At 41.8% G+C, this 24,878-nt stretch overlaps 1 protein-coding gene across 1 annotated transcript in view; it reads right to left on the reverse strand.

Annotated features, from left to right (window-relative positions):
* Positions 1 to 358: 358 nt before the first annotated feature.
* The window catches only part of KCNK9 (potassium two pore domain channel subfamily K member 9), an 87,941-nt gene continuing 63,421 nt past the window's right edge, over positions 359 to 24,878 (reverse strand). Inside the window, exon 2 of the mRNA XM_002190763.6 lies at positions 359 to 2,847. Coding sequence (XP_002190799.3) covers positions 2,006 to 2,847 — 842 coding nt within the window. The 3' untranslated portion in view covers positions 359 to 2,005. The remainder of the gene's footprint in view (positions 2,848 to 24,878) is intronic.

The raw sequence follows: 24,878 nt of genomic DNA on the forward strand, positions 1-24,878 counted from the left end.
TCATGCCACAGCAATTTCTACACCCAAAGGAAGCTGCATAACGGAGTCAAAGTCATGGATAACTTGCTTGTCATTTACTTATTGAAAGACAGATGTGGAGAACATGAGCATGTTTGATAGTTAATCATTTAAAGCCAAGGAGTAGACAACACAGGAGGAATGACACTCCTTATTTCTCCCTATTAATGCTCTTTATAACTGTCTCTTTGAGAAGGTATCAACATCCATCAGCACACAGAGCTCAGAGCTGGGCACACACCATCTAGTTTTAAGAGTAAAAAAAGGATTATTGCTTTTACACTGTGAGCACAAAATGGTAGAATCAGCAGGAGGTGATTAGTGCCAAAAAGAAATGGGGTTTGTATGGCAAATTAACATGGAAAGCTATTTAAAAGACAGAATTAAATCGGAGACAAAGGTGCAGGTTCATAAAACTCCCAGTCCTACCCTTGTAAAATCAAAGATAAATCTCCAAAAGCACTAAATCCCATGTAATCACTGAAAATTCCTATTCTCTTAAAAGGGAGCTGGATTAGGCCTCTAATTAAGTTCTGTAAAGTCTGTTTGGTCCAGATGAACAACTGAGAGATGGACAATATCCAAGGAACAACTTTATGATATGGTCTCAACATCCTCCATTACAACTTGCCAACACAACTGCTCCCGCTGTTACCCTTCAAACACTGGAGCAAAGCTATTTTTGCCTGTTACTGCTAAATACATTTTGCCTTTGCCTAGCAAAAAAAAGCAATATCACATCTAATCTCACAAGTTCCCAGTGAGCCAAACACAAGATACTGTCCCTTGAATTCTTCCTGAGACCAACAAAGGCTTTCCATTATTTACAAATCAAAAGCATTTAGAGACAATCATCTGTATTTTTTTATTTAAAACAAGGAATGCCCTGTCACTATTATATAAGAAAAAAATATACATCCTCCTATTTATACCCATCTTAACCAAGCATTCCAAAAAATATAAATCCTATTCATGCAGGTAATTGCTGCACAAAATAATAATAATAATAATAATAATAATAATAATAATAATAATAATAATAATAATAATAATAATAATAATAATAATAATAATAATTTATAAATAAAATTAAAATAACAAAATACACTCTCCTGTTCCAACAATTTTTCCAATTTATCCTAGGAATTCTTCTTGCAAATTGTTGGAACAGTTGAAAATTATAAAATTAAATATAGTTAAATTAATATGATTATTTGCTTTTGATTATTAGTTCCATTGCTAGTTTTTCTTGTGTTTTTATTATGCATACCAGTTTTACAAAGTGCATGCTTTATTTTTTTTTTTAAATTTTAAACTGGCAAGCTAAAATGATCCATCTTCTCCTGCCTTTTTTTTTTTTTTTATGTTAATACAATCTAAAATCTAGCATTAAAAAATTTACCATGATACACCTGGTATATTGACTGCTTATGGCGCATGCTTCTCTCGGCAAAAAAAAAACCAAAACAAATTGGCTCCCCTCCCACCCTCCCCGTTCCTTTTTGGAAGCAAATCTAAAAAAGCAGGCTGGAACACAATTGCTTCAAGGGCAAAAGAAAAAAATAATTCCTGATGCTTTAATTTTTGTCACATGGCACTGGTTGTGGAATTGCACGCGCACACACACGCACACGCACCCGGCACTCACACAGGCACACGCACACACACTGCAACCTGCTCGTGAGGAAAAAAGTTTGTTAGGTCAGGAGTGCCAGCGGCACATGAAGGCTCCCAGCTGTGTGTGCAACTTTGGATTTGGTACCCACTTCACGTCACCTTGAATCCTCTGACATCCACCAAGGGGGTAATGTAAGGCATACTTTGCTGGAACAGTAATAATCCATGCTTCATGCTCAAGAGCTGAGTCTCAGAGGAGGACTGGCTTGCTCTACTCCCTTTGGCCTCGCTCCGTCTCACTCAAGGAACAAAAAACCCAAAACAACAAAGAACTGGGAAAAACAAGGAAAGCAAAATAAGACAAATCCCTTTAAATGGACTTTCGCCGTTTCATCAGCCTGTGGTTATCTGTAAAGCTGTGCAACCCAGGTGAGATGGAGCTGACAGGAGATGGGAAAAGGCTGTTTTTTAATGTGCTTGGCGAGATCTCCTCTATCTTGTAAGAGATGGAGTGAAAGTACTGGGGGTTCAGCTTCGAGCTGAACGAATTTTGGTGGGACACCACCCGGCTGGTGTACTCGTGGGACCTGTAACACATGCAGGAACAAACTGACTGAAGGTCTGTTACTTCGGCCTTGTACCGTGGCCGACCATGCTGGGAGTCCTCTTGGATGTGGATAATCATGCTGTTGCGGTTCCCTGCCAGGGACGCCCGTTCCTCGGCATCCCTCCTCTCATCCTCACTGTTCATGGTCAAGAACCTGAGAACAACCAGATTTAGAAATGCCCCAATGACTGTCAACCCCACTAGAATGTACATAAAGCTAAAAGCCACGTAGAGAGGCTTCTTTTGAAGGGCCCCTTTGGTCTGCAGGGCCACATAGTCTCCAAACCCTATGGTAGTCAATGTTATAAAGCAGTAATAGTAAGCATGGAAAAAGCTCCATTCCTCATACTGGGAAAAGGCTGCTGCTCCAATGCAGAGTGTCCCCATGCAGGAGAAGAAACCCACAGTGACCATGTTTTCCATGGAAACCTCGGTGCTCCTCATGCCGCAGCACTTTTTGATGCGTTTCAAGAGGTACTTGACGAAGGTGTTCATGCGCTCGCCCAGGCTCTGGAACATGACGAGTGTCAGTGGGATCCCCAGGACTGCGTAGAACATGCAGAAGGCCTTCCCCGCATCCGTCCCTGGGGCAGCGTGTCCGTAACCTGGCAGGGGGGATGGAAACACATGACAGTCAGCAGGGCAGTGATGGCCACGGTTCCCCATCATGCAGGACACGCAAATTGCTGTGACACCACAGCCAGGTCCCGAGCTGAAGGGACACTGCAGTCACACCACCTCCCCATATCTCCTCACCCACACCCTGTGTCTGAAGTAAACAAGGCACAGAACAACAACGTTCACGCAGGAGTGGGAAAGGTGAAAGAATGAGCAACCCATTCTACCTCAATGTTCTACCTCAACAATGTTGAGTCTCCTAAACAAGGTCATATCGCATTGATTAACTGAAGAAATTTCATGTCTGTTTAGTGTCAAGGCAAAAGTGGAAGCTTTGGAAATAAATGGACTTTCCCAGTGTTTTTGAGAGTAGTTGGCGTTGCTCTGTCCCAAAACCAGAGTATTGTGATGGCACAGAGTTAACAACAACCCAGTCCCACCAGCCAAAGAAATTCCCTTTCAAACTCTCCCATACTGAATAAGTCTTTCTCCTAGACACCTAATGAAAGTGACTCATTGCTGGAACGCCATAGGAATTTAGGGATTTAATGCCCATTCTACCTTTACTTACTGGAAGAATAAACAACTTACCATCTTGTGCCATAGTTTTACAGATTTGACAGTTAGTATGGCAAAGGCAATTTCATCAGGATGTTAAACTAATCCAAGAATAGACGATGTACCACATTTCATAGCATAGTTTTCAGACAGTAAAATCATGGCTAAGCCTTTATTCTAAATCAAACCATAAGTGAGGGGCTGTTTTGATTTTATAATTGTACCTATTCAGATTACATTGCTTTAAAAATCTGCATTTCTTACAGCTGAGATTTTAAGAGACTGTACCAAAGTCTCCAACAGGAGTTGGCTGGGACCCACTTAGCCTTTGTGTCCATTCACCATGTGGGTACCACTATCTAGAGTCCCTTTACAGCCAGTGAGTGGAACTATGTACTTCACAAGGGCAGTTCGTGTCGTGAGATGACAGAGATGTCTAAAACAGGCCAGTGAGTTATTCTTAGGACACAAGTATTTCTCTACAATCATTATAATAGAAATCTTGGGACAGAACTCTGTTCAAGATTGATATACCTACATTTATGTATCTGCATGTGTTCTATGTGTCCAAACTCCTGTTATAGTCAACAAAAATTCTATAAAAACAGGCAGCAGTGAGTTCTTTCACCGACCATCCCAAGTCTGGCAAGATGAAATGACAGTTCTGACTGTTCATTGATCATGTTCATTAGGTCCCCATTAGACTGACTAGACATCTGTTACTGAAGAAGAATTTAGGCACCCACAGCTCTGGCAGACAACTACCTGTAAACAGCCAAATGAAGCTATCCTAATCATGATAGTCACCTTGAGTGAATGTCTCCAGTAGGTGCCTGCACGGGAGATTTTGAGGGTTTAAATCAGTTTTCCAGAAATAATCATCTTGCTTTATACGAGACCCCTGAGATATCAGGATACTCATAGGTGCTGGCAGATAAAATACAGGGCATTCAGCAGACCCACACTCATACAGATCTGAAGCTGGAGGACAGACCTGACATGAGATATAACTGAGGCAGGACCACTGAGGAGCCCTGCCCATCACCTTCAGACTCAGGTCATGGACCTGCTGCTCTGAATTAGTCTAATTATTTTTCTAAACTGTTGACACTGCACACCTCCTCAATCTCCTGTGGCAAAAAATTCCAGAAGTTCACTATCTGCTATGTAAAAAAGGTACATTTTAATTTCAAGGGTATCTCCTTGTTTCAGCTAGAACACCTTAGTTACAGAAATGAAGTTCTAAATCTTCCTTATCTACCACCTTCACGTTTTCAGCTAAACTCAGCTTTATCTCTGCTCTCAGCTTTTTCCTGTCTAAACTGAAGCAAAAGCCTTTTAAACTCATATAGCAGAAGTCACTTTTCCTTGATCATTTCCGTGTCCTTCTCTGGACCTTCTGTAGCTCTGCCTCACCAGTGCTGAGGTGCAGAACCCAGAATTCTGCCTTCCTCTCAGGATGGGGCTGCATCTCAGAGTCTGCACTTTTACTAGAACTAAAATACGAACATCAGGCAACCTTCAAAATGTAAAGCAAGAGCAGACAAGGAAAATAAAACAAGAAAATCAGCAAGAATCCCCTTCAAAAAGCAAAATATTTATTCTTAGGTCAGTTGGTATTTGTTGATGGATAGGTTGTATAAACCACTTTACAAAAGAAGCACAAAACTCAAAATAGGAGGTTCTTTTCCAGGTTATAGAGGAAAGAGATTCATCTGTTGTATTGAGCCAGGTATTCTTTTCATCATAAAAAGCAGTTTCAAAATTACCTGGAAAGGGAAGTGTCTTCACCAGATTGATGCTGGGTTAGTTCCACCTGATGGTCCCTCAATAAAGGCTATAATTGCCTCTCATTACTAAGATCAGCTTTTAAACTACAGGGGTGTTAATTAAACCAGGGACATCTTCCTATTTTATAGCTTTAGTTACAGATGATAAAGAGAAGGAAAGCTTCAGAAAATGTGATTTTTCCAGATGGTTGAAAAGATGGCAGTTGGTGGAAACAACTTTTACTTTGGGTTCTAAAAAAAATATTTGGGGTGAAAAAAGGTTTCATTTGCTCTCACTATATCTTTCTCATTAAATATGTCCCCAAGAAACAGTTTAGGGACATAATAAAACATTAATATTATGTGTTTGCATGTTATCTCACAGTTTAATTTCTAAGATTTGTCACAGACTTTGTAATTATTTATCCTATAAGATACAAATATATCCAGATCCCTGTTTTACAGATAGGGAAGCACAGACACCAGCAGGCTTTAGTTTCCCTCCAATTCACATATGGAGATAGAAAATCCAGAAATTCTAACTTCTATTCCTCCCCAAGTCATACTCACATTCCCCAATATCAGATAAACGTCTCTTACTGTATTTTCACCATGAATCTGGGGTAAAGGACTTTATTCATGAAGCTGGAATAAGACTCTACAAATAGATTAGTGTATAGAGGATTAGAGTCACATATTTATCCTATACAACAAGGCTTTAAGGAATTGCCATTGCTTAAACTCTCTGAAATGAGGGGTATGAAAATACACCAAAGACAGACCTAACTCTCCATTACTTAAGCATTGCAGAACCTATCCAGCACTGTACAGAGTAATACATGGAAAGCAAACTGCAGCAGTGCATGTTCTCTGAAATTCAGTATTTTTCAAATCTAAAACAAACCATTGTCTTCTTAACATCAGAGAATGCCTCTGGGAAGAAGGGGAAGGTGAATAATCGCCAGAGGAAGAGGGGCACAAAGGAGCAATAGTGCTGGGAAAGGACACAGGTCACAGAGTCAGTCTCCAGGTAGCTGGGTTTTACTTGCATTAAATAAAGGCAGAAGCAGAAGCAACTGCCTTGGTAGCAGATTCCAGCTACCAAGATTCTTCCTGATCTCCTCTACACGAATGTCACTGCCTCTTAGTAGAGTACCAAGAGATGACTTTGTGTCATCATTAACAAACACAAGGCTTAAAGAAAAACAGAAATGTTAATTATGACATCAGGGCTTCTCTCTCTTCTGTGGTGAAGAAGAAAGATGAAACAGAAGAAGTTAGTACTGGATACAGGAAATGCATCCCTTAACAAACCACAGAACTCAGGTAAGAGTGAGAAAGGTACAGATGGAGCTTTACACTGTAGCACACCTGAACAAACACTGCCCATCCTACTCTAGTAAAGGAACTGGTACCACAATACAGCAAAGTGACCACAGCAGGCAGCTTTGTCTGGTGTTTAATGAGATATCATTTGAATGATCAAAGAAAGTCTAAATAATTCTCACTCTGACTGGAAGCAATGTCATTAGTACCCTCCCTCACTTTCAAAACCCCTCCCAGCTGCTTAGGCTTTCAAGATAGAGCTCATCTGGGCTGGCACCAAGAAGAATAGCTTGGCACAGAGAAATGTCATGTTTCAGTGTTACTCCGGTTATGGACTGTGAAGCACCAATGCACCACAAAAATCCATCTCCTCCCAGTCATGGAACAGCTGGGCTACAGACACCAAGCAGAACTGCAGGAAGGTGTAGGCAAGGGAAGAAAAGACTCACACTGTAAGGGATAGCACCAAATCAGTATTCAGTTTGGGTCTTCCCTGCCTTTGGTTTCTCCAGGCCTTGTCCATTCTCTGATGAAAAACTCTCAAAGAACATGTGCACCTACCTACATGGAATTCTAGAAGAAAAAAGAAATTTCATTTTCTTCTTTGCCAGAGTGTAGCTATAAAAGTCTGAAGAAAAACCACTTAGCGCCTTCTTCAATACTAATTTTTCTATGGTGCCTTTCAGATGAGACACAGAGAGAAACTATTCATTACAATCTCTATGAGGTCCAGCTGGGGACAACCCCACTATTTTTCTATGGGCTGTAAAGAGTCATTGTCCTGGTGTACCAGCCCACAACCAGAACATGCAGAGGAGCTCTGTGCACAGCTACCCTGAATCCAACAGCGTCCACAAGCAGATGGCTGAGGAAGAGCAGGATAGGAATGCTACAATTACATGTGAATTATCCCCCAGGAATTCATGTACCCAGCTTCATTATTTGGTGCTCAGGGATTTCTTAAGCCGGTTTTTGCTGGGTTTATTAACACAAAATGGATTTCTCTTCCATGATCTTGGGCATTGTCCCTTCCATGTCTTTAACATCTTGTGGCAAGAAGGTTCATAGAACAATCATGTGCTCTCTAAAAAAATTGCCATTGCTCCTTCCCTTTCATTACTATCATTTGATGGCAATGGTATCTCCTCCTTTTTGGAAGAGACCAGGAACCCATTCCCCATCCCCCTTTCTTTGTGTCACTCATAACTTTATAGGTCTTTTATCCACAAAAATACCATGTTGCATTCAGGCCCTAAGCAAGTACCTCTGACACTTTGCAGCCTCATGTGGACAGAGCAGCTTGCTTAGATCTAGATCAGTAACTTCTGCCCCACACTCATTTGCAGGGTACAGACAGGTCTGTAACATCTGTTGTGTCCTCCAACATGAATTCCCGGAAATTACACTTTGCTTCTAGGGCAAAAATATTCTTAAACAAATTCATGCTATTGTAATGATACAGACTGCTCGGAATAAGTAAATCCATAACAAAAAGAAAACATTATGGGAAAAATCCTGAATATATTCAGTGTGCTATATCCACATAGTAGCCTTCTCCAACACTGCAAGGCAGTATCTACTCTAGCAAACTAAACTGGGCTCAAGTTCTGCCAGGGGAGCTTTAGCTTAGATATTAAGGGGAAAAAAAATCAATTAAAAGGAATGTAAAGCATTGGAACAGATTGTCCAGGTAAGCAGCTGAGTGTTCAGAAAACATGGGAATTTGGCACATGGTACTGGTGCTGGGTTGACCATTGGACTTGATCTTAAACATCTTTTACAACCTTAACAATTCTGTGATTCTGAGGATGAATTCCACCACCAGGCCATGATGTCCATGCTCCATGATCAGCCCAGCCCATTATGGCCTCCCCTGGAATAACCAGCACTGTCCTAGGCAAAGTCCATGCCTGGTCCACACATGGAGGTTAACACTGGCCAGGGTCCACTGGAATTAAGCACCCTCCTGGTGCAGTACACGTGTTTATCTATTTCTGGCACTCACATCTCTGTGACATCTCTGTTGGCCGCTGTGTCCGACAAAACACAGGTCCCGCTTCACTTAGTAGCACAGATAGAGCCTGCATGGGTTTTCTGAGCATTTTTCTGTGTTGGGCTCTGTCAGAGATTGAGAGAAGTTTGTCTCTAGATGTGCATTGGTACCAGGCCAAGTACACAACCAGGGTTAAAAAATAAAACCTGTGGCAGAGGTGAGTTAGTTATAGGTTGGGCTCAGGCCAGAGTGTATCTGCAGAGCAGCTGAGCCTCATTCACATTCGCACTCACTGTGCAACAAGTCTTAGATGTCTTGAATCTCAGAGCAATGCCCTACATTATTCATGAGGGATGCTCTATTTCTCTTAGGAGGAGGTTTCTCTCCTCGTTCATGTACACATCATTCATCGCCATGATGGGCATTTGGGCCAGGAGAGGAATTAACTTCTCCATCCCTGTGACTCAAACCCTTCTTACTCATGCTGGCAGCAGCCCAGGCCAGGAGATAATGAAGAGAGGATAATGGCACCTGTTCTTCAGATGGGCAAGTGTAATTCAGATTAAAACATCTTCCTGATGTCACACACTTCACTTCAGAGGTTCATCTACATCAGAGAAACCGCCACAAGGATCAGGCTGTGTCTCTGCTGGATTTGCTGCTCGTGCTTTCAGCTTTCAGCAGAGAGAAGAAACAAGGTGGCCTTTGTGGTGCAGATGAAAGAGATTTTGAGGAGGGATCAGAGAGATACTTCATCCAGCTAACTGGTAGTAACTCATTCACCAGGACAAGATGTTTTCCTGTAAGGTAATCAAGAGCTGCTTTTACCTGGATGAGAGCTGCTGTGTAACTATACACCACCCTCATGGCACATGGGCATGGCTGACTTCCTTTTCTCTCTCCCATGTCTGGCCTTTCCCTGAATCCTGCTGCCTTTCTCTTCAAACTTCTCCAGGACCTCTTTTTTCTTTTATTCCCTTGTCAGTTGGTCTCACTGTAGACTTCAGCTGAACAATCTCTCTTAGTTTTGCACATCCTCTTCCAACCTCAAAGCCATCATCCCCTTCCATGCTCAAAAGACAGTCTCTAATGTCAGGATAAAGCATGGCACATGTCTCCCTACAGGAATACACAGCAATATGTGATAACATCCTCTCCTGTTGTGAAGACAGGGACATCACAGGAGAGGAAAAAGAATCTGACATGCCCAGATGCAACCTCAAATCCTAAATCCTTCAACAAGCTTGGCATGGCCTCTCATCCTGGCTCATCCCTGGCCTGTTACAATTGCTTCCATGTCCTGGCTGCAGAAGTAAGGCCATGCCACCTTGAAGATTGCACTCACTGCTTTATTTTACATCAAACCCGCAGAAGATCTCCTATTCTGGGTGGCAGGGATGCAACAGGCTTCCTCTGATTTTTTTCTCCCTACCACAAGGACAGACTTCTTTTTTTTCTTGATCTTGAAATCAAGCTTCCAAGATGTTCAGGGAAAACAGCTTCAAAATCACTCTGATAGGAGAAGCAGGAACAGGCAACATGCAGCAAGAAAATGAGGAGGAAAAAGAAGAAATGCCAGCTCTTTGTGATCTCTGGGATCTGCGGAGCAGCAGGTGAAGACACAGTCGAAGCCAGCCTTGCAGGTGGAAGGTTGCTCATGCACATTGTGAGGTGGGACAGACAAAGAGTCTGGCCTCACTTCTGCAGCAGTGATTCCTCTGAGCTCACCAGGGATGCTGAATCTGCTGCCTGTCAGCACAGCCAGCAGCAGACCTGAAGGACTCACCCAAAACTGATGCGACAGAAAAACTGCTACAACTCATTCTTCTGCCACATTCCCTCTACTATTCTGGTCTGCAGCCATCCCACATTGTCACCCTGTTCTTTTATAAGTTTTAAGGCCCTTTAAAAGTTTTATATGCCTTCTGAGGTTTACATATTTTTACTGGAGTTCTCACTCACTGTTCAGGTTAATAATGATTGTTTTGCATTCTTCTTTGTGGGAGGAGGGAATTGATGGACTGTTGGTTTGACCAGTGTGGTTGGAGGGGTAGCAATTTCATCCTCCAATCCATTGTCACTTTTGGAATTCTATATATTGCAAGGTCGGAAATAAAATTTACTTCCTTTTGCTCTTTTTATCTTAGTGTGAGTGTGTGAGTTATTTAATGTCGTAGTGCAACACCACATTATCTCCTTCCTTATGGAACCTGAACCTCCTGCTCTGGAGCATTAGTGATAACAATTTTTTCCCATAGCTTCTCTTCCAGCTACACCAAGTTGCAGTAAGTACTGCCATGGTGGATGCTCTGCATCACCCCAAATGCCTGTTGGCATCAGTTCCGAGCCCTGACCATTACCAGATGTGGCTAAACCATGTTCCACTGGAAGACTTTAACTATAGGAAAAATACCAAGAGTGCTTGGGCAGCTGCTTAAGAACACAGCCCTGAATTCTTACAGCCTCAATGGAGTAGGGACTGAAGCTATCCACTTGGGAAGTTGTTATGTTTCTCACACTGACTGGCTATAGGGATCCAAAGGCAGAACTTTAGTGAAATACAGCCATGCTCATTTCTGATTCAGGGTAGGAATTAGGACTTCTGGTTTGGCTGGTTTCAGCTGAAGATCACATGCGATACATTCAGGTGTTCTCTATAAGAAGTTGACCCATTTGAAGAGATTTCCTTTGGATTCTCAAAGGATCAAGGCAAATAATGTATCCCAGTCCCTGCAAGGCTCTCAGTAAAGTCATGTTCATGAGACACTTTGGAAAATTGTGTTTCAGAGGTTCTCAGACTGCTAAGACTGCATTTCCCTCCTTGTTCCCTGCCTGGACTCCACCACTGGCATGTACAAGGGATGGCCTCTCCTCTTCCTTGCTGGATGCCTCCCTGGGGAGGTGAGGACACAAATCTCTTCAGTTCCTTGGGGCAGAGCAGTTGAAGGTGCTGCTTATTCAGCACCCCTCTTGTCAGAGACTTGTGCCCAGGTAGTTTCAACATTCCCCCAGGTGGAAAGACCTGGGGACTTCTTTGCTTCCCCTGGAAAAGATTTTGTATTCCTCCTGGACTTAGACCCCAGCAGGACACAGCTCGGGCCTTTCAAATACCCACTGAATTATGGCAGTAAGGAATAGGTTTAAGTGTCTAAACCAAGGCTTTAAAAACTTCCATTTTTCCAATTAGTTCAGTGTTTTCCTCATTTCTTGGTAAGGATGAGCCATCTATATCCATATCTCTGCCAATCTGTTTTTCCTCCACGATAACTTTGAAGCTGCTCACCAATTTCCACCACTTAAAAGAAACTGTAATATGAACTTGATAGTTAACTGTTCTGCTGGGCCTGCCATCTGGCCAATCTGTGAATGCACATAAAATAGCCTAAAAATCAACACACACATAGTGTAGGCTCAGCTGCAGCTGGGATCAGCTCCTTCTCTGGCCAGTTACTGCAAAGAAACAGGAGCTGGAGGTCCTGCAAGGTGGGGTCAGATGTAGAGGCATGGGAGAGAATGCAGGAATGTCTCCATCACCTTATAAAACAGCCTACGATGGAAATCTGCCTGCAAGGATGAAGATACAAGTCAGGGTTCAAGAGAACTGGGGATATTTTTGAGTTTACAGGAAACCAGACTTGACTACTGCTGCCCATCAAGGAACATCTTGTTTCTCGCAAAAGACAAAATTTGGAAGATGTTCCTTTAAAAAAAAACACAAATATTTGAGACATCTGTTTGCTTGTGTTATTGTTTTACCTTTGAATATGAATATTTCCCACTTTTTTCTGTTCAAAATTTACACTATAAAGGAGTTTACTAAAAAAAGTATGTAAGACAAAGTGGAAAACTTCTTATGGCCCCATGAAATCATAATCTTCTTGCTCATCTACTTGACACAGAAGATCTGATTATCTCAAACCTCCTCTTGTTGCACTTAGCGTCTATTTGTACTTCTTAGATAGGAGATGTCTGCAGTCTCTAGCAATTCTTTTGAATAAGGTAACAGAGCAGTTGAGGTAATTTCCACCTGGTTTACCACCTCCCAAGAAATCAAAGATGCCAACACTCTCCAGTTCATTTTGTAACAGATAGAACAGTATCTCAGCTCATCCCTAAAATATCCTCTGCTTCGGAAAAGAGGCTGGAAAGAGAGAAGAGGTTCCTGTGCAGTTCTGTGAGGAGGCAGCCATTTAAGCAGCAATGATTCTGGTATACCAGATTTGTGTCTGCTGTACCATTCCTGACTCCTCCCAAAATCAACAGCAGCTCTGTGCTGGATTTCCAGCTGGGCAGCAGTTGACAGTTGACTTCTGAGTCAATATTTTCCCATGAGCTCTATTTTTGACTGTCCCCGCACTCTTTTTCTCCCCTTCCTCCTCTCTGTTTGGTTCTCTGAATCAATCAGAGGACTGACCTGAGGCTCACATCATATCTAGTCCCAATACAAATCATGCCCAGAACAAGTTCTCAATCTGAAGAGAATTGTTGTAACCACTAGGAAAAGACTTTATCAGGTCATGTTATCCATTCCCAGGGGATGGCATATGATTCTTCCTTACAATATATTCTCCAGGGCTTTGTCCAGTTTTGTTTAAATGATTGAAATAACAGGGTTTCTGCTCTCTCCCTTAGGAAACTGTTGCCCTGTCCAGTAGATCCAGCTATTAGGAAGTTCTTTTTTGATGTACAGCCTGTTCTTTTCTTGTTCTATGCTGCCTTTTATGATATTGTTCTTTTGTAGCCCCATTTCTCTCCATCATTGCTCACTCCTTCATACTTTTTGGAGGAAGTCACAGCTTCATTCCATAGTTAATATGAGTTATGAACAGAGCTCTTGGAGTCAGAGTCCTGCAGCAAGAAAAACAAGAGGCATTCTACAACATATAACATACGTGTGTGTATATATATATATATGATTAATATTTTTTCCCTTTAGAAGCAGCTCCTTATATGATAACTTTTATTGTATTTGTCTGCAACCATTCTTGCTCTTCAAAAACGTTCAGGATCTTTGCTAGAGCTGTGCATAGCCTTTCTAGCTGCAGAACTGTGGTATCAGGGTTATCAGTTCCCTGGACTGCAAAATATTATCCTTTTTGCATAAGTAAATATGACTGACCATCACTGTATAGCAAACTTTACTTGATGGTGTCATTTCTTTACATCACAAAGGCTTTTTGCACTCTATGGATGTGATTGCAATAAGCATTTTTACCTTATTCGCCTATATAAATTGACTTCTTGGGAAATGTTAATGGTTTTCTGTAACTGATTTTTGTTGCTCACAGTTTATTGGCAATGATCTGAGTCTTCTCCATGAGGGGGAAGATGAAGGACTCACCACCTGCAGAGCTGGGAGGATGACCCAAACATCACTCTAAGGGATCCAGGGGAAATACATTGGGAAGAAGCATAAGGAATCATATCTTAACAAAAGACTAAAAAGTAATGGGTTTCTTCTATGTTGTGTTTAAAAAAAAAAAAAAAAAAAAAAAAAAGGCATGAGAAACCTCTGATTCCACTTTATTCAAAGAATTAGTTCTTTTCAAACTACCAGGTCTGAGTCTCAGCAGGGTTAACAGGATCCTGCTCTCAGCTCTCAGTCTGACACTGCCAGATACAAAAAGTCTCTGTGTCGGCAGATGAACAGCTGAGCCTGAAAGAACCAAAAATTCTTCTTTCCTCTCCTTTGCTTGTGATTCTCTGTTCCTTAATGACCACAATAAGAAATTAGCCAGAGTGACACAAGTTTTCCTGCTTCTAGAACTTTGCAATCATAGACATCTTTACATCAGTTACAGCATTCTCTGTCCCCTTCTCTGAAGAAAAGCGTCCCCAAACATATCTTCTGAATCTGTCTGGCTACAGTTTTGGCAAGATTATATTCCCTGCAGACACTCTTATTTTGCAGCAGTTTTATTAATTGAAACCTGGCTTTAATGATCTAACAGCAAAAGTCAGTGGAATCTGTTGTAATTTTCCCCATTACATCACAGATAGGCTGAGAAGTGATTCAATTGGATTTATAGATAGATTTCATTGAAAGCACTATGTGGATTTCATTAAAAATAAAGAAAAAATAATGCTCAAACGCTTTGGGTTCCATTTCTTTTACCAAGGTACATGTTTTGTTTGGCTTTTTTTCTCTCTTGCTATTCTTCTCCCCAAAAAAAAGTTAGCTTGAAAATACAAGCAAAGAGAGAGATGCCTCAATTATCCCCAACAAATTTTAAAGTCTGTTCTGTCAGTTATTTTTGAAAAACTGAAATAATTTAATCAAAACTTCTGTGAAGGAAGAAGTTCAATTCTGATTGAGAAAGCATTTTTGAAGCTGAAACCAAGAAAGTTAATGGAAATATATTGTCCAGTGGTACTGTCCTGTCCAGCAGTCCAGCTTTCCACTGAGCCAGTACTAACTTTGAGACTCATCTGCTCTTGTACATTAGAGAGAGAAGAGGTGAGCTAAAACATGAAGGTCAAAGTTTTGCAACGTCGTTCAGCTTTGGCTATGGGAAGATTTGCTGGAATTGCTGTATCAGGGTAATTACACCAGCCTAACTCACTGGGCTGGCACTTTGAAATGAAGCAACCTCATACATTTTTCTGATAGCAGCTTTGATCTCACAGAAGCAAGGACACACCAGGAGCATAGAGACCTTGGTATCTTTCCCCAGCAAGACAAAGCCAAAAGCAGTTCTCATGGGATGCTGTTGCAGGCATCAGAAACTGCCCAACTAAAGTCAGGAAATTGAGCCTAAGAGATACTAAACCCAGAACTTGAGCTCATTGTGCACTGAAAATCTCCTTCCTACAAAGACAGATGTACACCTCAGTTAGGCCTCCCATCTCCACTAATCAAGCTGTAAGGCTGTCCCTAAACTCATTACTCTTACAGCTAAAAGCTTTCCTGTTTCAATCCAAACTTGTTTAAGGTCTGATTCTTCTCATGAAAGTTTTCAGCTCAAACAGCAATCCACCCAGTTTGCCGTTCCTACAGACTAATAAAGATGAGCCATATCTCACCAGCCTCGTTTGCTTATTTGTTTTTTCCAAGGAGGAATAAACCAGTCACAGCTAGTCTGTTGCATTAGACAGGGTCACTTTGATAGCATTTTGCACCTTCTCAGCTTGAATTCAATTTTCTTGGACATCAACAACCCAAATTTAGATACAGAGACACAGAAATTCAATGCTGCATTTGTACAGACTTCAAATTGCATTTCATACAACTTTAGACAGCTCTTGTATATAGCACTGACACAAAACCTGAAATGAAATACTGCATCTCAAACCTACCTGTCCTTGGTTTGTAGCTAGAAATCCATAGGATCTTATTTTGTCTTACAGTGATGAAAATAGAGTAAATTTTTTGGTGTCTGTGAACTCACAGCACTGTAACTCAAATACACATGACTTCATGATTTAACCAGAGGCAAGCATGAGCTAAGTGAGCTAAGCTCCATGTAGCATTAAACAGATGGATGCTAAAAAGAAACTTTCCATATCCTGCAAGCATCTCTCCCATGAAATGACCCATGAAAAGCAGGACGGGGTTCATGTGCAATACAGAGTCCTGAAGCTGACAGACATATCCCAATTAGTTATTCTAAAAGTGGATGTGTTCAAACTCCTCAACACTTTTCCAGTGCCCAGAAAAACCTTTTGCTGAGACCAGTCTGAGCTCTTTCACCTCCCCTTTTACTTCTTTGTTGTTTGCAGACATCTACATTTTCCCCACCAGCCCTGATAAGCACAGCAAGCGGTGAGACTACGGGAGGCAGTAGAGTGAGACACCATTTAATGCACCTGACTAGGCATAATCAGAGCCATCCATCACTTCAGTTTTCTATTCCCAGCCAATGGGAATAGTCAAACTGAGTGGGAAGATATGGGAAGTCACTTAGAAAAAGTTCTTCATACCTCTCACCATTTATCTTCTGCTGGGTGGAAAACAATTACCTACTATATTATTTTAATATCATAACCAGTGTTTTTTATTTTATTTCATTGCTGAACTCCTCCATACAAGGTGGCTTAATAAATCAGACCGACAAAGTACTTCACGGAAGATTTCTGAGCAGTGATAAACATCATTTGCACAGTTTTTATACCTGAGAACTTCCATTGTGATCCAAGCCCCTGCAGTGACAGGGGCTATATAAATGACACATGAGATGGTCCCTAACTATTCACAATTCTGCTCTGACACACAGAATTGCCATCTGCACTTTCCAAGCATGGATACCAGAGAGGGAGAAGGCTTGGTCATGAAGAATACAGATCACTCTAAGAGTTTCATATCCCCACAAATAAGGGTTTTGCAATGAGAGAAGTTATTAGTCTATGCAAAATGAGAGAAAAAACACTTAGAAGGGTTATTTCATAAAATCACAGATGGTTTGGGTGGGAAGGGACTTTAAAGATCATCTTGTTCCAACCCCCTGCCATGGTCAGGGACACCTTCCCCCAACCTAGATCAAGTTCCACAGGACCCTATCAAACCTGGCCTTCAACACTTCCAGGGATGGGCATCCACAGCTTGTCTGGGCAACCTCTTCCAGTCCCTCACCATTCTCACAGTGAAAACTTTTTTATTAATATCTACTCTAATCTACCCTCTTCCAGTTTAAAGCCATTCCCTCTTGTCCTATTTAAAACTTCTTTGACTAAACCATTCTCCAGAACCGTACTTGTTGTGATTTAAGTCTCTATTTCAGTCTCATTTGCGGGCTGTGAAGGTTATATAAATAAGGAGCAGCACTGCTGAGGGTCTACTGGAGACCTAAAAGACATAATGTCCCTCTACTTGCCCCTTGCATTTTCAAGGGGCCTTTATTTACAGTGGGATTTATTTACCATCTCACTCTTGTCAGTTTGGGATTTGAGCTGCAAACACATGCTCAATTTTGGACTATCTGTAAGTTTATTAGAACCATTTTGTGGAAGTCAAGTTTCCTCAACTGCGCATTTCTGGGAATCAATATATATTATTATGCAGTGGGTTGACCTTGGCTGGCCACTAAGTTGCTTTCTCACTTCTCCTCAAAAGAATAGGGGGAAAAAGTAGGATTGAAAAATCTGTGGCTTGTGAGGAGAAGTTGATTGATCAACAGTTACATTCATGGGCAAAACATGCTCAGCTTGGGGAAGAGTAATTTCATTTGTTTTCATTTACACTCTGGCAAGGTCAGTGAGAAAAAAGGCAAATCCAAAACCACCATATCCTTATTTCTTCCTTCTTCCCATTCTCAACTTCAGTCCTTCCTTCTCAACTCTTCTCTCTCCTCCTATCCCAGTTTGACAGGAGGGACTGGGGGTTGTCACTGGGGGTTGTTGACTGGGGGTCAGTCCATAACACTTTGTCCCTGCCACTCCTTCTTGTTTACACTCTTGCCCTAGCACAGGGTCCCTCCCATGGGATATGGTCCTTACCGAACTGCTCCAGCATGGTCCTTTATCTGGGCTGCAGCTCAAGAACTGCTACAATGTGGGTGCTTTCCACAAGGCACAGTCCTTCAGGAACAGACTGCTCCAATGTGGGTCCCCCATGGGCCACAGGTCCTGCCAGCAAACCTGCTCCAGCTGGGCTCCTTTCCATGCCATTCCTGCCAGCAATTCCTGCTCCTGTGTGTGCCTGCCAAGGGCTACAGCTTCCTTCAGGGAAATACTTCTGCTCCAGCACAGAGTCCTCCAAAGCCTTCAGCGTGGGTTATCTGCTCTGGGGTGGTTCTCCAAGGGCTGCAGGTGGATCTCTGCTCCTCCATGTACATCCATGGTCTGCACCAGGGGAATCTCAGTTCCAGGACCTGGAGCACCTCCTCTCCATCCTTCTGCACTGACCTTTGTGTCTGCAGAGTTGCTCCTCTCTCATATTCTCACTCCTCTCTCACAGACGGTGGCTGACATTTTTTACCCTTTCTTATATCGAGGAGATGTCAGCAGCATCACTGATGGGCTCAGCTTTGGCCATGGGGGGTTCCATGTTAGAGCTCTGGAGCCAACTCTGTCCAACATGGGGACAGCCCCCCGTGTTTTCTCACAGAAGCCACCCCTGCAGCCAAAACCTTTCCACATAAACCAAATACAGATCAATAGCTATTTTATATTTGCTTGGTTGATTGCTTGCAACTCTTGGAAGTAACAACTTCACTTTCAGACTTGCTACCTCATTCATTGATGGGTTTCAATTTGCCTTGCAAAGCCATAAACAGTTTGATAGAGTTGTTGTCAGCAGCTTCAAGTGCTCACACTGAGTCTGAAGCTGTTCCTGAGTCCTGAAAACCTCTGACTCCCCGGCTGTGTAGCAGCAGCAGCCGCAGCATTATTATAAACCTGGCAAGGTTTCATTTATCTCTGCAGAGGACCAGCTCTCAGCTTCAAATAACCTGTCCCAGGGAGAAGACTCCAGAAAGCACCAACACAGCTACTGGGTAACCAAGATGCTTTACTTACCAGGTAGACAAGGACATGGCCTAAAGACAGAAGCTGAACATTTCCTTCAAAACAACAACATCAAAAAAGTCTTTGACTGCACTGAATCTCAAGACTTCTGTACTCATTATCCTGATTATCCCATCAGTTCCTTTCAATTTCATTTTCACACTTCACCCATTTTGTTGGTCATATCCATTCCTCTTCCTTGCCTGCTCCACCAATAGATCACTCCATTGTTGTTCTCATGCCTTCACCCTACTTGTTTTCATTTGCTGTTATCACCTTTTTTTGGTTCTGTTTTCCTCCTCTGTCACCGACTTACTTTCATTCCCATCTGCCCCTTTTTCATTCTCCTCTGTCTAACTACAGCAAACACCTGCTTCCAAAGGCAATGCACAATATTTAAGAGAACTCCATAACCTGTGACCACCCTATGCAACAGTTCTCCTCTGATGATAATTGCCAACTATAAACCATCAGCTTTATCTCAGCCGTCAAGTTAATTCTGGGATGGGGCATTATGAAATTAGCCCTTCTTGGCAAAGCTGCTGGCCTTTAGCTTCCACAAGAATGCAATTAAATGGTATTTGTGCAGTCAAGCTACAGCAAAGCTAAGAGGAGACAGACATCAGGAAGTTATTAGATTAGGAAGTAAAACAACTACTTCTTGGTTAGATCAAGCATTCAAACACATTATATAATATTTCAAAGGCAATACAGGCAAAACAAAACCTCTCAGGCACTTTGCTTCCTTCCCTCCCTACTAATCTAGGCTGTTAGGAAGCACATATCATAATAGCAAATGAGGAAAGTCATTACCAGACCTCCAGATTTTGGGTTTGTTCACAAGGTTACTTGTGCCATGCTGGGTTAACTCAGTGGGGACTCCAGAGCACAGACACAGCTTGAAGTCCTCCCTAATTAAATACACACACATACACCATAATCAGAGCTCTTTCTTCACCCCAGGGCAGGATCTTTGGCTCATATAAGTCAGCAGAATGCCCTGAGGAGCTACTTTGATTTATATTGGCGAAAAATCCAGTACTAGAGCCTCTGTGCAAAAGAGGATATTTTAGAATAACTGGTGAGTATCGGAGCTTAAAGAAGCCTTCTCACACACAGATTTACACCCTGCAGACAGGCACTTGTATGTGCATCAGTGGTAGCTCAAGTTTTACCCCTTCTTGATATCAGCTTTTGATTAGAGATGGGCAATGCTCTGTGTCCACAAGCTCCATCCTGCAGGGACAACCACCCCTCATGCTGTGATACAGTCCAAAGGAAACAAAATCAAGCAAATTTGCTGGGCATGCCCTACTTTGTCTTCACGGATGTCCCCCTAATCATTGCATTTGGCATGATTGTGGAGGAAAGTTATAAAACACAAACCAGTTTCTACTCCTGTATTTTTTCCCCCAGAACCTGCGACGGGGTTGGTTCATGTAAATTAGAAAAGTTAAACAATTGCTCAGCACTTTCTAAACACTTGTGCCATGTCAAAAATCAACCAGTAGTATCACCATCAGGGAAACAGGGATCCTAATGAAGTTCTTTAGAGGCAAGGAGGTGAAAGACACCAGCTTTAGGGTAGGATCTGCAGTCCTTTGGAGTCAAGGCCAAGTGTCCCAGGCACTCAAATCATTACACACTGAAAACACATCCTCTGGGAACCAGGTTCAACTTCTGACAACCCACACAAGGTTTACGTGTGAATCCTGCTCAGCACAGCTCTGTTTCTCCACCCACCCATGGCCAAAGGAGCAGACAGGCTTAATTTACTGCTCTTTAAAAACAGATGCTGGCCTTCAATTTATCTCCATCAAGAGAAAAAAATACCCAAGCTTCTCAAATGAAATGCCCTGCAGGATTTTGCCTGAGCAAATGTGAGATGGAGATTTGACAATAAAAAAGACATTTCATTTGTCTTATTAGTGGCTGACTACTGTAGAAGGTGTTCAATCAATTAGACTGATCTTGGCCTCCTGAATTATTGATAGAGAGAGCTGGATTACACTCTAAAATGCTTTTAGTTTAATTGCCCAACCCATCATTGCTTCATTTTCCTTTTCTTATGTATATAAATTTTTTGTTGTTGTTTTGTTATTAAACCAAAGCAGTTTGCCAGCAGCTGACTCTGGCACTTTGCTGCTGTTGGAGGGAGGTGCAGCAGGCAGGGAAAGGTGCCAGCATCTCCAGAGACCAAGTGGGACCTGGGGGGAGAACAGTGGCTTTCCATGGTGAGAGAGACACACAGGGAAGTCAGGGGGGCTCCTCCTTCATCTCATGCCCATTCTGTGCATATTACAACTCTTGGTCCTTTCCCATTCCATTACTTCCTACACTGGTTCCTCTTCACTTTCTGCCCACTTTCCTTCCCTTGCCTTGCATGCAGAATCAAAAGATAGCTGATCTTGGAAAAGATCAAGTCCTAAACCCTATCACAAGTGACACATCTATTTGTTTTTTGAACACTTCCAGGAATGGTGACTCCACCACTCCCCTGGACAGCTGGTTCCACTCCTTAACCACTCTTTCAGTGAAGATATTTACACAAATATCCAACTTAAACCTCCCCTGGTACAACTTGAAACAACTTTTCCTTGTCCTATTGCTGGCTGCGTGGGAGAAGAGCCCAACTCCACCAATTCCCATTAGGAATGCAATTGAGCACAGGACTGTCTTGGCCATGGCACTATCCCCAGCACCATCTGGGTGCCCAAATGGCTCTTCTTACCCCATCCTGACCCTCATGGTTCCCCCCAAAATTTCTTAACTTTCTTTGCTTATTACCCCTTTCCACCCTCAATATCTTCCAGCCTCTTCCTGTGCCCTGTTCCTCACCAGCTCTTAGACACTGTCCTCCATTTCCCAGGCTGTGCACATCATCTCTTGCTGAGGCACCAGGACATGAGCAGGGACAGAATCACTGTGTTCAAGAGTGCTCCATATTGTATAGACAGAAGAGGTTAAATGCCTTTAAAGCATGATTCCCTGCTACTCTTTTGCAGGCTAATGTAGAGTAGCAAGAGAAGCACAAATGGAGTTATAAAAACATGGAAGTTTTTTCACAGTGAGAGAGGAAAAAGGGAAAGGAGGCTGGGGAAAGAGCAAAATGAGATGGGAAAGGGTATAAAAAAGAGATTAAATGGGCAGAGCAAAGAGGGGATAAAAAAGAGATTAAATGGGCAGAGCAAAGAGGGGAGAAAGAGAAAGGAGGATATGAAGAAAGAGAAAAAAAAAAAGGAAAGTAAGAAGGAAATAAAAAAGATGAGGGAACCTTGCCCACTTAAGATGGCAGATATGCAATGCGGATTCTTGGAAGAACAAGAATTCTGGGTACCAGATGTCAAAGAGTATTTTTGTGATAACAGGAACATGACATGGTCAGTACACAGGGTTGAGGGATATGATCTGAGAGGGAAATAAAGGCAATAACCACAAAGCTGCAGAGCAGGTGAATAACACAGGTGAATAAACCTCATATGGATTTAAAAGATGAGACCATGCACATAACAGGATCCATCTGAATATAATTCCTTTTCCAGGAAGTCATTGCAGATCTCTGCCACTCGATCCAGACATGACATGAGATCTCTTGGAAGACATTCAGAAGATTAATTCTGGAAAATGTGTCATTTTGTGTTTTTCTAGATGGCAATTGAAGAATTACTGTTATGAGTGATACTTTAGCTCAGCACTTTCTAGATGTAATAGGCAATACATATTTTCCCCCTAAAATAGCACCAGAACCAGCAAAAAGCAATTTTATTTTATACTTGGCTTAGATCAACAGAGAGGACATTATGGAAAACTGTTTGATCAGATGTTCACTACTATTGTTGAAATTACAGGAAGGATAAGTAAAACCAGGTATCAGAGTCCTTAATTTCTGAAGCACAAGGATGAAGAATTAAAGGGATTAGTAACTGAGTCACTTGGTTTAAGAATGCAGAGATGGTAACAAAGGAGCTTGAGATTTCTCCATGACAAATTCACAAAGAATACCAAGATTAGAGTATAATAATGCTTATTGCAATACATCTTGCAAGTTATTGCAAGATTACAGTAATACTTATTGCAAGGAAATAATTGTCAGAGACATTTAAGAGGAGTGGGAAAAGGATAAATCAACAAATCCATGTCCAAGTCTTTATATGTAGGAATAATATGACAATGGTCCAAGAAACATTAAAACAACGGAAGAGGGCTCTTTAGATATGTAAGGAAAGAAAGCCTCTGGGTGACAAGGGTAGGATGAGTATGAGCTTTACATTAGAATAAAGAGTTGTTCTTGTTTCCAGCAGAAAGAAATTTAATTATTGCTGGAAACTGGTAAAAAGTCCTGAAAGACTCCCCATGTTCTCAAATGTATAACCTAAATATCCCTATGAAAGAAGAAAACAAAGAAGAAATGAAAGAGAGGAAGAGAGGAAGAGAGGAAGAGAGGAAGAGAGGAAGAGAGAAAGAAAGAAAGAAAGAAAGAAAGAAAGAAAGAAAGAAAGAAAGAAAGAAAGAAAGAAAGAAAGAAAGAAAGAAAGAAAGAAAGAAAGAAAGAAAAGAAAGAAAGAAAGAAAGAAAGAAAGAAAGAAAGAAAGAAAGAAAGAAAGAAAGAAAGAAAGAAAGAAAGAAAGAAAGAAAGAAAGAAAGAAAGAAAGAAAGAAAGAAAGAAAGAAAGAAAGAAAGAAAGAAAGAAAGAAAGAAAAGAAAGAGAAAGAAGGAAAGAAAGAAAATTGCAGGTGTTTCTTATTGTACTTCAGTGAGATTAATTAACATGCTCCACAGGGAATCCCTCATGAAAATGAGGAATCTCAGATCTCAGCAGGCTCAGACAAGGGACAGTGGTTGGGCAACTGACAGAAGTGCTAAAGCCTTGCAGGAAAGAGGTCCCATCCCTGCAAGCACATGTGGAGTTACTCACAGTGGGGCTGATTTTAATTAATATTTCCATTACTGGGACAAAAGCAGGATGCCAGGGATGAGATGAGCCAGATAGGAAGCCATGAATACTTGTGCAGTAAAGGAAGGGTCTGTGGCTGATACAACCAAAAAGAGAAGTTGGAGCACTGGGGAAGTTTGCCTGGTCACCAAACACCCCTGCCCATACAGGAGGTATCTTTGGGGGGCTGCTACCCCCTTTCCAGGAGATTCCCACAAAATGACAAATTGTGTGGAAACAAGGAGATGCTTTGCTTATATCAAAGCATCCCAAAGGATTTCATTCACAGTAAATCTCCCTTCTCGGCACTGGCAATTGCAAGGGCCTGGGCTGTTCTTGCATTTAATCCTCATGATTGCAATTAGTCCAATTTTACCATGTTTTAAGCACAGAACTGAGTCCAAATGTCCTTTGACACTATTGCAGTGCCTCCTCCTGTCTAAACTTCTCTCTGCCTGAGTTTGATCAGCGTTAGGACGCATCCTGAGAGATGCAGTCTCACACTGCGCTGACCTTGGCCACTGCCTTGGCCCAAGGAACATGCACCCTGCAACACCACCAGCCTTGGGTCAGCCTCAGTCTTTGTGGTCCTGTTATACCCCAGCTCTCAGATCCTGGTGTATTCCAAATTTTGTACATTGTTCATGGCAGAAGTGCTGAGATGCCAATTGCCTTGTCATGATGAAACTTCCTGGAAGCAGAACAGTCTCTGCATTCGGAATTTGAGGGGGGAGTGCAGGTATCTGTGGGACTAAAGCCATTTGAAATTTTTGGGGAATATTACATTATAGTATTTCAGATATATTATATACATATAATGTACAGCATATCACATCAATTATATATAATAGATAATGTATTATATATATTTGGGCATAGTATATCACAGCTTGGACAAGTGTGCTCTTTTCTGGGTAAAAAATTGACCAGATGGCTGGGCCCAGAGAGCAGTGGTGAATGAAATCACATCCAGTTGGAATCTGGTCACTAGTGGGGTTC

Source organism: Taeniopygia guttata, chromosome 2, assembly GCF_048771995.1.
Source record: "Taeniopygia guttata chromosome 2, bTaeGut7.mat, whole genome shotgun sequence".
In the NCBI taxonomy this organism is placed as follows: Eukaryota; Metazoa; Chordata; class Aves; order Passeriformes; family Estrildidae; genus Taeniopygia; species Taeniopygia guttata.